This window comes from Sus scrofa, chromosome 3 (genome assembly GCF_054392235.1).
Source record: "Sus scrofa isolate SSC_HxYL_T2T_F1_AM1 chromosome 3, Sscrofa_HxYL_maternal_Yorkshire_Landrace_v2.0, whole genome shotgun sequence".
Taxonomy (NCBI): domain Eukaryota; kingdom Metazoa; phylum Chordata; class Mammalia; order Artiodactyla; family Suidae; genus Sus; species Sus scrofa.
The window spans coordinates 110,303,252-110,316,802 of record NC_139385.1 but is presented as its reverse complement, the minus strand read 5'-3'; the positions used below and the strand labels follow the sequence as shown (position 1 = coordinate 110,316,802).

At 35.5% G+C, this 13,551-nt stretch overlaps 1 protein-coding gene and 1 long non-coding RNA gene across 17 annotated transcripts in view; both read left to right on the top strand.

Moving 5' to 3' along the window:
• LOC146404854 (uncharacterized) overlaps nucleotides 1-13,551 on the top strand; it is a 1,116,837-nt gene that overhangs the window by 990,944 nt on the left and 112,342 nt on the right. The gene's annotated exons all lie outside the window — the stretch shown is intronic.
• EML4 (EMAP like 4) overlaps nucleotides 1-13,551 on the top strand; it is a 150,007-nt gene that overhangs the window by 37,830 nt on the left and 98,626 nt on the right. For 7 of the 14 annotated variants that reach the window (XR_014842087.1, XR_014842085.1, XR_014842084.1 and 4 more), the window contains exon 1: nucleotides 12,003-12,152. The exons of the other annotated variants lie outside the window; for them this stretch is intronic. Coding sequence is in view for 4 of the 7 variants with exons in the window: in XM_013996186.3 (XP_013851640.1) it covers nucleotides 12,086-12,152 (67 nt within the window). In the remaining 3 variants the exon portion in view is untranslated. Of the gene's footprint in view, nucleotides 1-12,002; nucleotides 12,153-13,551 lie in introns of those variants that run through there. 14 annotated transcript variants of the gene reach the window in all.

The following is a 13,551-nucleotide window of genomic DNA, read 5'->3' as shown; positions in this document are numbered from 1 at the left end:
TCATAAAATTCAGCTATCTTAATATTTTTATTTTATTTCCCTATAAAATCTTTGAGTACTCTGAAATTTATTTTTATTTTCCCCTAGAAATATATGTACCTCAGATATAATTCTTCTGTTTTATTATGAAAAATGTTTAATATACAAAAAAGATGAAATAATTTACAGTAAACACCTGTATAGCCACCATTTAGATTCTAGAATTAACATTTGGCTATACTTGGGTTACTGCATCGTCAGTCTGTCTTACTTTCTGATGAATTTAAGAGGCACTGGTATGCAGATGTAGATATAAGTCAATTTTTCCTTCTGACCTTTTTACCTTTGAAGATAGCCACAAAAGGAGTATAAAGATTCTCTATTGCTATATATTCTCTCTCTCTGAGAACTTAATCTATTGGCAACTTTTCACCCCGCCTTCACATATCCGGCCAAACTTTGCTGGTGTATTGAAAAGCAGACCCTCAAATAACATGGGAGTTAAGGGCACTGACCTTTGCAGGGTTAAAAATCTGTGTATAACTTTAAAGTCAGCCCTCTGTATCCCTGGTTCCGCTGTATCCAGTTTCTGCATCCATGAATTCAACCAACCCTGGACTGTGTAGTACTGTAGTAGGTAATTATTGGGGGGAAAAAATCACGTTTAAGTGGACCTGTGCTGTTCAAAGGTCAGTTGTATATGATTTTTAAATCTTCTTTTTAAAATATGGAAAGTTTTTAGATTTTTGTGTTATATAGCCTGATAATTCATGAGTGTTTGCTGTTTCATTAATGGATGGGTCACCATTTTTAATCATGCCACTTTGGGGCAATTATAAGTTGCTTTCCAATTGAGAAAAGCTATGTGAACCCAATGAAATAGTATTGCTTATTGTGTGAAATTGGTTGTATGCAAAATTTATCCCATCCCTCTGACTCAAGACTTAAGAGTTGAAACTGATAAAATGGCAGAGAAACGAAGTTAGAAGGAGTAAAGATGAACTTTAGGTGTGATTGACTTTGCAACTGAATCAGGAACAAATAAGGAAGTTAAAAAAAATATTTCCACCTTTGATGGAACATTTTTGTCAATTAAGTAAATTTTCATTTTTGCCATTATTCTCATAGTTGGGCTGAGTGAATTTCCTAATTAAAGTCTACTTGTAAGTTTAAGCATATTAGAAACGTTTGGTATCAAAATAGAAGGACTAGGAGTTCCCGTCGTGGCACAGTGGTTAATGAATCCGACTAGGAACCATGAGGTTGCAGCTTCGGTCCCTGGCCTTGCTCAGTGGATTAACAATCCGGCGTTGCCGTGAGCTCTGGTGTAGGTTGCAGACGCGGCTCGGATCCTGTTTTGCTGTGGGTCTGGCATAGGCCAAGGGCTGCAGCTCCGATTCAACCCCTAGCCTAGGAACCTCCATATGTCACAGGAGCGGCCCTAGAAAAGGCAAAAAGACAAAAAAAAAAAAATAGAAGGACTGGATATGTATATTTTCAGTGAATTTTATCCTACTTGTTACGGAACTCCTCTGAATTACAAAAAACAGTAAGGAGTTCACTGCTACTTGCTAATGTACACTTTCATAAGTAGTAGTTTCAAAATTTTCTCCTAGCTTGAACGTAATGAGCCAATTAGATATTCAAACAATTGAACCAGAAATCTTAGGGATAACAAGAGTCTTATATAAGGTATTTTATGAATTCTTCTACAGTAATAGAGTCTTATACCTAACCCCTCAAAGCAGTTGAATCTTGTTATATTAAAATTTTTTCAGAGAAAGCAGTTCTTGTTGTCAAGAGTTATTTTTCCTAGAACTAACTTTTACCAATTTTAAAAAAGAACCTCTTTTTAAGACCTATGTTCTTCATGTTGTATATTGAGTATATTTCATCTTGTTTGGCACTCTCTGAAACCTGGTGGTTACTGTTTTTCATATAGTATCTGAGAAATCTAACATTTATCTTTTAGGCTTCACTGTGCTTGAATTAAGTTATTTACATAATACAGACCCAAGCAAAGCTTTCTCCCATGAAAAAGATGCTCTCTGGGGATTCCTCAAATATGCTTTTGGACTACATTTGGTCATGTTTGTGTGTGTATATATATTCATTGTCCTAATGAGTAGTTAGGTAATTTGAACTACATTGCTTGATTGCTGAGGCTTTTAGAACATACATCCAAGTGTCAGATCTATCAAACATTACACGAATTGCCTCACTAGAGAAAATGGCCTGGATTTGATCTGACTTTTGAATATGTAGATTTACTTTGGGGATGACATAGAGAGTTTGATCTGGGCTCTGATCATCTCACTTTTGGAAAATTCCTAGAATGTAGAATTGATCCTGGGTTTAATTTATGAGTCTGAGTCAGATCTGGGGGTGATCCCAGAAGATTGTATCATCCTCTACAAAGTGGGTTCTAGGGCATCATGTATTCTACACTCGAGAATTACTGCTTGGATCTGTCATTGATGTGGATCAATGTGAAGAGAATAGAAGGGTGCAGGAAAGGAGAAATAAATTTGTTCATTGTACTTATTTGATGTCAGCCTTTCATACTTGGTTCCTATCTGGATAGCATAATAAAATTACATACTAAAAGTATATAAGTACTCCTTTCCATTTTGAGTGTGCTTTACTTTGACAATAAGGATATTTGGGCTTTGAATTTCAGCCAGTAGAATGGTAGCAGCTTCTTCTTCTTTTTTTTTTTTTTTTCCAAAGTCATTGGAAACTTTTATTATAGGTATAACACAGTAATGTTTATTCATATATTTTCCTAAAAATTTAACTGAGGCTCTTTTCCTTGTTCATCATTGACATCATGTAAGCAATTAGTACTCTTGGCAATGAGGAACTCAACAGTGAACACAGAAACAAGTGAATTCTGAAGCCAAGAGTAACTTAGTTGTAGACCTTTAATTGCTTAATTGTCAGAGAAACAGCATCAGTTGAAGAAGAGGAAATATTAGATGTCTTTGAATATTTATAAGACTATAAGGTCTACCTTATAAATTTCCAAGTTTTGCTAATTTTTAGCTTTTACATTTGATTTTTTTCCAGAAATTAAAAAATGACAGATTGCATTTAACATGAGCTTTTAAAAATTAAAGTTTGGGGGTTTGTTTTGTTTTGGTGCAGGAGCATTTGAAACTTAAAATAGTTAAGAGTAGCTTCTTTAAAATTTCTACACTTTATATAATTTCATGAAGATTTGTTTTTAAGGTGTTTTTGCATAATAAATACATTATTTTCTTTTTTTCTTTGCTTTTTAGGGCCGCACCCATGGCATATGGAAGTTCCCAGGCCTAGGGATCAGATCAGAGCTGAAGCTACCAGCCTATACCACAGCCACAGCAACTTGTGATCTGAGCCACATCTGCAACCTGCATCACAGCTCACAGCAACGCAGGATCCCCGACCCACTGAGCAAGGGATTGAACCCACATCCTCACAGATACTAGTCAGATTTGTTTCCACTGCACCACAATGGGAACTCCAATAAGTACATTATTTTCTCTCACACTGTATGTTTTAGATCATTTAAAGCAGCAAATTTCTCTAAAAATGATCTTTTTTACATATAATGCATATGTAGCATATATTTTAAAATGCCAGTTGTCCACGTCAGATACATACTTTGTCATTTGAAGAAAGTTACTCTTTGGTTATCTTTGATATGGAGGTTGGTAGGGATAAAGGGAAGAGGGAGGGTAAAGCTACCCATTAGCTCCACCACTGACAGTAATCTCTTTTGCCCCTTTATTTGTTTCCAACTTATTTAGACCACCATTACCTCTAACCTTCATGGTTCTAGCAGCCTTTTATCTATTGCCTGGATTCTGATCTCATCTCTCTCAAACCTATCATTTGCCTTAAATTCATCTTCTATTAAGCAACCAGAGGGATGAGCTACTTAAATTGCAATTTCAGTTTGGCTGTTCTTCTGCTGTCCTGTAAGATAATGGTTTTCAGAATGTCTGTAAGGTGATTCTTGGTGGTACAGAAAAAATATTAGAATTTAAATTTGCCTTTTAGATTCAAAATAGGAAGAAATTATGCCTTACCAATATTGAATAGAACAATTAACATGCTTCCTCATTTAGTCTATCAGACATCCATCACAGAAGGAGTTCCACACTAAACAGGGATTGACACTAGAGCTCTCTTTCATACACTCTGCATGTGTTTCAGTATATTACCATTTACCTGTACTCTGTAAGTACTTTTACTTGTCATATTACCTGATTCTCACAAAATGGACAAGTGACTTTAAAAGATTTCTTCGGGAGTTCCCTGCTGGCCTATCAGTTAAGGGCTCGGGTTAGAACTGTGGCTCAGGTTCAGTCCCTGGCCTGGGAACTTCTACATGACACAGGTGCAGCCAAAAAAAAAAAAAAAGAGAGAGAGAGAGAGAGAACATACCCAAACCTCAGAACAACCCCTCTTCTTTTGTTTCTATTAGTTACTACCCCTTCTCACATACCCAACAATATCTTCTGTCTCCATTTCTGACAATGTAGTATAGTTTTGCCTGGTTTTGTACTTTATATATAAATGGAATCATAAAGCATATGTCCTTTTATGGTTGGTTTCCTTTGCTCAATATTATTGTGAGATTCATCCATGTTGTTGTATGTAGCTGTAGTTCATTCAGTAACATGGCTGGATAATATTTGGCTATATGGATATGCCACAGTTTAATTGTCTCTACTAATATTGATGGCTGGTTTGTTTCTAGTCTGACCATTTTGAATAATGCTACTCTGATTCCTGTACATGTCTCCTGGTACACATTTCTGTTGGGTATAAGTACAGAACTGGAATTGTTGAGTTGTGGGAAATGTTTTTATTTCAGTATAGTAGATGATGCTAAATAGTTTTCCATTGTGGTTTTACCGGTACATAGTCCTACCAGCTATTCCAAGAGTTCCTGTTGTACCACATCTTCACCAATACTAGATATTGTTAGTCTTTTTAATTTAAGTCATCCAGTGAGTGTGCAGTGGTATTTTAATGTGGTTTCAAATTGTATTTTCTTGATTACTAATAAGGCTGAGTACCTTTTTAGATATTTATTATTAGCCATTTGGCTGCCCTCTCTTATAAATAAAAGTTCCTAGTCAAGTGATTTGCATAGTTTTCTATAGACTGCCTTTTTCTAATTGATTTGTAGGTATTTGTATATTTGGTATATGAGCCCTTTGTTAGTTATATTAAACTACTTTCTCCTATTCTGACTTGCCTTTTCACTCTTAATGTTATCTTTTATGAATAGATATTCTCAGTTTTAGGTGCTCCTGCTATCAGTCTTTTCATTTATTAATAGTGGTGTCTGTATCTTATTTAAATATCTTCTAAAAAGCTTTATTGTTTTGTCTTTCACATTTAGAGCTACAGTCCACCTGAAGTGATATTTTGGATATGTTTTGAGATAAAGATCAAGTTTCAATTTTCCCTTGTGTGGAATTTTCCATGTGACCCAGCATTATTTATTGGCATAATTCTTGTTTCTCCAGATCCCTGAAATACTGCCTTTGATCCATATATGAGTGTGTTTATTTTTGGATTTTCTTTTCAGTTCCATGCATCCATTTGTGTATCTTTGTCTTAATTACTATAGTTTCGCAATAAGTCTTTTTTTTTTTTTTTTTTTTTTTTTGTCGTTTTTTTAAGGCTGCACTTGCAGCATATGGAGGTTCCCAGGCTGGGGGTCGAATCAGAGCTACAGCTGCTGGCCCACGTCACAGCCACAGTAATGCGGAATACAAGCCCTGTCTGTGACCTACATCATAGCTCACTGCAATGCCGGATCCTTAACCCATTACTGGTCAGGTTCATTAACCACTGAGCCATGACGGTAATTCCTACAATAAGTCTTGATACCTAATAGAACAAGTACTCCTACCTTTTCCTTTTTCTTTTTCTTTTTTTCTTTTTTTTTGTCCTTTTAGGGTTGCACCCACAGCATATGGAGGTTCCCAGGCTAGGGGCTGAATAAGAGCTGTAGCTGCTGGCTTACCCCACAGCCACAGCAGCATGAGATCTGAACTGTGTCTGCGACCTACACCACAGCTCACGGCAACACCAGATCCTTAACCCACTGAATGAGGCTAGGGATCGAACCCAAGTCCTCATGGATTCTGGTTGGGCTCATTAACTATTGAGCCACAACAGGAACTCCTCCCTTTTATTTAAGAGGGTTTTAGTTATTCTCAACCCTTTGCTTTTCTATATAAACTTTAGAATATGTTTATAAAATTTCATATACATGAGCACATACAGAGATTATTGGATTTTTTTCCATATTTCATTAAATTTCCAGATGAGTTTGAGTAAAAGTAGCTTATTTTCATTGAGTCTTCAATCCATGAACATGGTGTATTTATTTAATTACTTTGGTCTTTAATTTCTCTCAATAGTATTTACTAGTTTTTTATGCAGAGGTCTTGAACATAATTTATTATTTTTATTTCTGTGTATTTTTTAAGTACTATTCTAAATGATATGTATGTACATCATTGTAACTTAAGAAATAATGTATCTTAAGTTTTTTTTCTTTTTCTCTTTGCTTCTATGACACACTAATACAGTTGGTTTGGGTGATGAGCTGTGTCCATCAATGTTGCTAAATTTGCTGTTAATTCTCATAAACTATCTGTGTTTTTAGAATTTTTATGTATCTAATTGTATTATCTGTGAATGATAGTTTTATTTCTTTTCTAATCTTTATTTCCCTTGTGTTATTGAACTGAGTAGGATTTTAGTACATAGTAGAAGTGGTAAAAGTAGGTAACATTGGTTTTTTTGTTGTTGTTATTGTTTCTGTCTCAAAAGGAAAGTTTTCAGTATTTCAACATTACATACGATGTAGTTTTGGAGTTTTGTTATATGCCTGTTCTAGTTACTGTGGCTGCATAGCCAATTAATACGGCTTTTAACTGAATGAAAGCAACCATTTATTTCAAATATGGATCTTGTGGAATAGGGATTTTTAGATAGAGCACACCACAGAAGGCTTGTCTCTGCTCTGTCTCATGTTGTGTCATGCCTTGCCTACAGGATGCAAAGTAGAAGGAAGGAATCGTCTGAAAGCTAATTTACTTCTCTGTCTGGTTGTTGATGCTGTCTTTTAGCAAGGAGCCTCATTTCCACCTGAGTTCTTCCATGTGGTCTCTCCCAGAGGGCTAGTGTGAGCTTCTTCCCGGCGTGGTGACTTATTTCTCCTCAAGCAAGCATTCCCAGAGAAAGAATGCTGTATCCTTTTTACAACCCACTCTCAGAAGTCATAAGTATCACTTCTGCCATGCTCTGAGCAGTCACAAGCCCTTACCCAGATACAAGAGGAGGGAATATAGACCTTGCTTTTTAAAAATTTTTTTAATTAAAAAATTTTTTTTTTATTTTATGGCCGTACCACGGCATATGAAAGTTCCTGGTCAAAGGATTGAATCCCAGCCACAGCTGCAACCTACACGGTAGCCGAGGCAACACAGATCCTTTAACACACTGTGCTGGGCCAGGGATTGAGCCCATACCTCCACAGCGACCCAAGCCACGGCAGTTGGATTTTTTAGGCACTGTGCCATGACAGGAACTCCCAATTGTATTGTTTGTTTGTTTGTTTGTTTAATTCTCATTGTAGAGTTTCTGCTGTGGCACAGCAGGGATCGGTGTTGTCTCTGCGATGGCTCAGGTCCTTGCAAGGGTGCAGGTTTGATCCTGGGCAAGGAAGGTGGATTTAGGATCTGGGAGAAACAATTTTAGCCAATGACTGCATGGTAAAAAAGACAGATATCTCCTGCTTTCCTTACAACCTTAGATATTTCTTCATTTTGGGGCTTCTTTTTCTGAGTATCCCCCTTTCCTTCTTTGTACCTATATATCTGTCATCTGTCTGTCCTATCAATCTACCTACCTACATATCACCCTTGCTTTTCCTCCCCCACCTCCTCTCTGCCACAGTATTCTGAAATGAAGTACATTTTTGTTATTGCTGTCACAGTTTTAGAGTTTTAGCCTAACTAAAAAGATATTTTTGCGCTACTGGGCCTCAACCCATTTCACTAGATTTTTATTATTTTCATAAGTAAGTGAACTAAAAATCTTATATTTCTCTTTAAAAAATCCGTTTTATTCCTTTCTCTGATTCCTCTGACAAACTCATAGCTTTCTACAGGTATTTGGTCCTAAACTTACAATCTCTCTCTCTCCTTCTCTCATACACACACACACACACACACACACACACTACTGGTTAATCACTGGTCTTTGGTAGAAAATATAGCATGTCTTTTAAGAAAAATATTCTACCATATAAGTTTTCTTTAAAGAAAAAAAAATTGTTCCTGGAACACAAAGTTCATGTATAATTGAAAGCGTATTTAATTTGCACATACTAATTAAGAATATAATGCTGGGTTCAAAATATGTGAATTTAAAAACTGGTTTAACCATTTACTAAATGTATAATCCTAGGCAAACTTTTATTTTTCATTTTTAAATTTTTATTGAAGTATAGTTGATTTATAACGTGATAATTTCTGCTGTACAGCAAAGTGATTCAGTTATTTGTGTACACACACATCCATTCTCTTTCAAATTCCTTTCCCACATAGATTATCATAGAATATCGGCTAGAGTTCTCTGTGCTATACAGCAGGTCCCAATTTTTACATCTGTAACACTAGAGCTTTTCTGTATGACCTATCATGTTAGTGTAATTCACTTTGTCATTGATTCCTTCCCCAAATCCTGTTACATGTACTGCTCTTCCATCTTGAACAAGAACCCCATCAGCTGCCTTGTATAACTCACAACTCATTCCCTACCTCTCATTCCATTTTCCCCCTTTCCTTCTTCAACCAAATTCCTTAAAAGGACTTTTTTAGCTCCAGTCACAGTTCAGTACATTGCAGCCATGCTTCTGTCCCCATCACTCCACTGAAACTTCTCTGATAAAGGTTCCCTAATAATTGCCAAATACCATGGACCATTTTCAATACTTTTCTTTTGATGTCTTTTTAGTCCTTGAAATTCTTAATCTATGACTACCTTTCTGACAGTTTTATTCTGTGTTTGCTGCACTTTCCTTTCCTTCTGGCTACCCTGAAAACAACCTTGGTCCTATTCTCCTCTCACTCCCAGTCATCAGTTCTCATGATTCCAGCTATCACTTATATCCTAATATAGTTTCCAAATATACATCTCTAGTTTAGGCCTTTATCGTAAGCCCATGACCTAGTTATATTTTTGTTGCAGTGACCTTAAACTCAGCAGGTCCCAAACCACTCATCATTATGCTCCCTCATCCCCACCTTATTTCTTTTCCTTTACTCCTATTTCAGTGAACCTTATCTAACCATTTTCTTGGTTTTCCAAGTAGAACATGGAGACCCTCTCCTACTTTTCATTTCCTTATCTGACCAGCAACCATATCCCATCAATTCCACATCATCAGTAGCATCTCTTAAGTGTGTCCTTTTATTTATAATTGCTAGTTATAAAATTATTTAGTAAAATTGCTTTTAAATTTGCCTCAGGAGTTCCTGTCGTGGCTCAGCAGAAATGAATCTGACTAGTATCCATGAGAATGCAGGTTTGATCCCTGGCCTCGCTCAGTGGGTTAAGGATCCAGCGTTTCCATGAGCTGTGGTGTAGGTCACAGACTTGCCTCGGATCTGGCATTGCTGTGGCTGTGGTTTAGGCCAGCAGCTATAGCTCTGATTCATCCCCTAGCTTGGGAACTTGTGTATGCCACGTGTGCGGCTCTGAAAAGACAAAACAAAAAAATTTTTTTAAATAAAAAATAAATTTCCCTCAGCATCCTGAGGAATTTCTGTACATAATAGTACTCAAATACTTGAATGAATGAATAGGCCTTTTGGAGAAGTTATTTGACTATAGTAAAGAGAGATGATTCTTAAGCCAAGAAACTAAACTGAGATTAGGAACCACGTGCTGTCTGGCCTGAAATCAGATTTTGATTTGAAAAGAAAGAAATGTTCAAGGTATAAGACATACAGATTAGTAGCAGTCTGCAAATGGGAGGTGATGAAAAGAAGCCCACATACATACAGTGTGTAAGGGGAACCTTTTGTTATATACTGGTGAGAAAGCACTAGGTTGCAGAACCTCTTGACGGTCCTCACCTTAGGAGTCTGTCAGCCATTTAATTGGGCTACATTATTGTAAAGAAGAGTTTTGTCTGGTGATCAAAGAGAAATGTAATAACTTATAGTCTACCTAAGAGCCCCTCAGCTATCTATAGCAGGAACTTGAACTCCATCCTAGTCTGTGCCTGGCATTAAGTTTCTTTTGTGTTGTTTTATTTCCCATTCTGTCTGCTTTTATTCATCCTACATGGTCGCCCTTAAATGTCGTTTGTTTCAGACACACTGCACATTCCCCAGCCCACTTAACTCCAGTTAATCTTCCAAGTAGCGTCTGTGTTTTGATGAATCTGTACCAGGGTTTTTTTTTTGTTTTTTTGTTTTTTTTTTTTCCCCCACTGTACAGCAAGGGGGTCAGGTTATCCTTACATGTATACATTGCAATTACAGTCTTTCCCCCACCCTTTCTTCTGTTGCAACATGACATAGTTCTCAATGCTATTCAGCAGGATCTCCTTGTAAATCTATTCTAGGTTGTGTCTGATAAGCCCAAGCTCCCGATCCCTTTTAATCTATAGAGAAGTACTTTCCCAAGTTTCACTTTAGGAAACACTTTTGATGGTTCCCGCTTTGTTCTGTAAATTAGGCTTTTGTAAATATAATCTAGATCAATTTGTTTCTTTCCTCTTTTATCAGCTTTGCTTATCCTTATCTCAGTCTTTGTAGCATAGCCCTCAATGTTCAATTTGGTTTAGGTTTTATCTGTTTCACAGTATTTTTTTGGAGTCTGTGTATGTTTATAGTAGTTCTGTTGTTTCTATTTTACCTTAAGTTGGTTTAAATTTACTCTTCTCAATTATAAAGCTTAAAAGCAACAAGTTGAAGAGATAATCTGTCAGTAGCTTTGTTTTGACACTTATCTCTATTAATTTGTTCTTTAATTAGCTTTAGAAGTAGTTATCAAACGAATAAATGCCATATACATTAACTTTCATCTGCTTTTACATGATTTTGTAAAAGAGACTAAAGATATTTATAATTTGAATTCCCTTATACTTTTACATTATTATTGTAAGCGTATGTGGCTTAAAATCAGAATATCTGACCAGATGTAAATTATTATAGGTTACTTAGTAGTACAGTTGTATTATTTTAAAATAATTTGGAAAATAAGTGAATTAAGAAAAATGACTATTCTCATTATTGATTAAATTTGTTATCTTACTTTACTGAACTGTCTGTAATAAATCAGCCATATTAGTCTTTAACACTTAGGTTATTTAAATTGATGAAAACTGGTCATTCTTTTAGTTTCTTTACAGTTCATGTGGATTTCATTTAATTTTAAACAAAAGCAAAAGGAAAAAGGAAATGCAACTTGCCACTTTGCACACACATTGTTCATTTCCTAGTAGAAAAATGCTCATCTGGGGGGGCTTTAACTCTGTTATTTATAGAAACTAGTATCTTTTATGCTTCAGTTTCAGAAGGCAAAAACTGGGTTTTGTATTTGAAGCGGTTGTACCTTACTCTTAACCAATTAAAAGAGGATCAAAAAAGTAGTGCCTGAGGACAAATAATTGTAGTGAATATTCATGTGGTACATTAATTCATGTGTTTCTGCCTGCGCCTGGAATTTAGCCACTCCCAAAAGCAGCCCAAGTTTTTTGTCTGTATCCTTACCCTCCTTTTGCCTGCGTGCTCTGTTTGCTCTTTCTCCTTCAGTTTCTTTGTCTCTCTTTATAAATAAGTAGAAAACTTTTCTTTAGATCAGAGAGCAAAGGGGCCAGAGAAGAGCCCTTAAGAAGTTTTTATTTGTGCCAACATAGAAGTGCTTTGTGGTAGGCCATCTGGACTGGGAGGATTTCCTCAGAATGTAAAGTATGTCGTGAGATTTAGAGAGCTGGGATTTGCTCTGGAACTATCTGGGAAGGCAGCAGGAAACGTGGACAGAACTGGTTTATATTGCTTTAACGTAAGTGGCAAGAATGGAAGACAGCTTGCCTGGTCTCGCTTCAGTGTGTGCTGCCTCTGCACTTACGAACTTCTGCACTGGTAACGTATCTTTTCTTTCCTGGGAATTCAGACCCGTATCACAAACTTTGCTACTCGTGACAAAAAAAGTCCAAGGACATGGGAATGAATCTGGATCCCTTCCCTCTACCCCCCCAACCTTCCTTTAAATATATGTGTCAATGGCATAAATATTTGCCTACATATTTTTATAACGTACTTAAGACTGTACCCACTTTATAAACAGATAAATTCCTGTTCTGAGGGCAGAATGGGTTTTGTCCAGCTTGTTCTTTTCCTGCCCACCCCTCTAAAGATGGTCATTTTATTATTTGTGAGGGAAAAAATAAAAACGGCAGCTTTTAGTGGGAAATAGTAGGGGGAAAAAAAAAACCCACCTCTCCCATATAATAGGAAATGAGAATTGTATAGTTAAGCTTAGTTTTTTGCTTCTATGAAGTCTGATTTAAAAATATCAAAAGAATTATCTGATTATCTGTTTTTTAATTCTGTACTAAATAAAGTAAGACTTTGAAAAAAGTCTTAATTGTGAATGAATCCTAGTGATAGATGGAAGTAAAATTCTTCATGCTTAGTAGTACTGGAGCAAAAATGGTTTTACGTTTTCTTTTATTTACATGATTTCTCTTACAATTTTTGCTAGTAGCTGGATTTTTAGTAAGAATAGCTTACAAAAAAAAACAAACTTTAGTTTTTAAAAATAGACAATATAAGTCAACATCAATATTTGGGTTCATTAGTTTAAGAGAGAAATTAGTCTTATTTTTATGTGAGATTGATAGCTGGAGGTAATTAATATTATCATTTACCAAAAAATAAAATATCCAAGCTTTAACAGTTAAAATGCCTTATTTACTTAAAACTTCTTTGAGATAAAAATTTGTCTTTTGGAAGTAGAATATTAAGATAAATAGGAAACTTCAATTCTTTCATAAATATTTCTTCATAGGAACTGTGTTTTTATGAGTATATTTTCTTGTGGTTGATTTCCAAAAGTAAATTTAGCTGTTGTAGAATGCATAGTACATTTTTGATGTAATACTTAAATACTTTTGTCTTTATGTGGTGATATTTGAAGACAATCAATTCCATTTTAAAACAAAAAAAAAACAAGATGTTTGTTGCCAAGTGCCTTCTGATGGGAATTTACTAATGCGACAAATCAATTGTGATTTTGTTTTGTTTTTTAAGGAAATGCTGTTTAAAGACCCAGTTTTCCTTTGGATGTATTGTATTGATTTTTGTGTCTCTTGTTAGACTGAGAATATTTTCTTTTGAACATCGTGAGACATATAGAAAATTTGGGTACATTACTAAGTTAAGTTTATATCACAGTCTAAATTAGCTTTCCTTTACTGAGAAAATCATTTGTTTTTCTTTACAGAGAATTTTTTTTCTGTGGCAAATTTATCTAAAATAA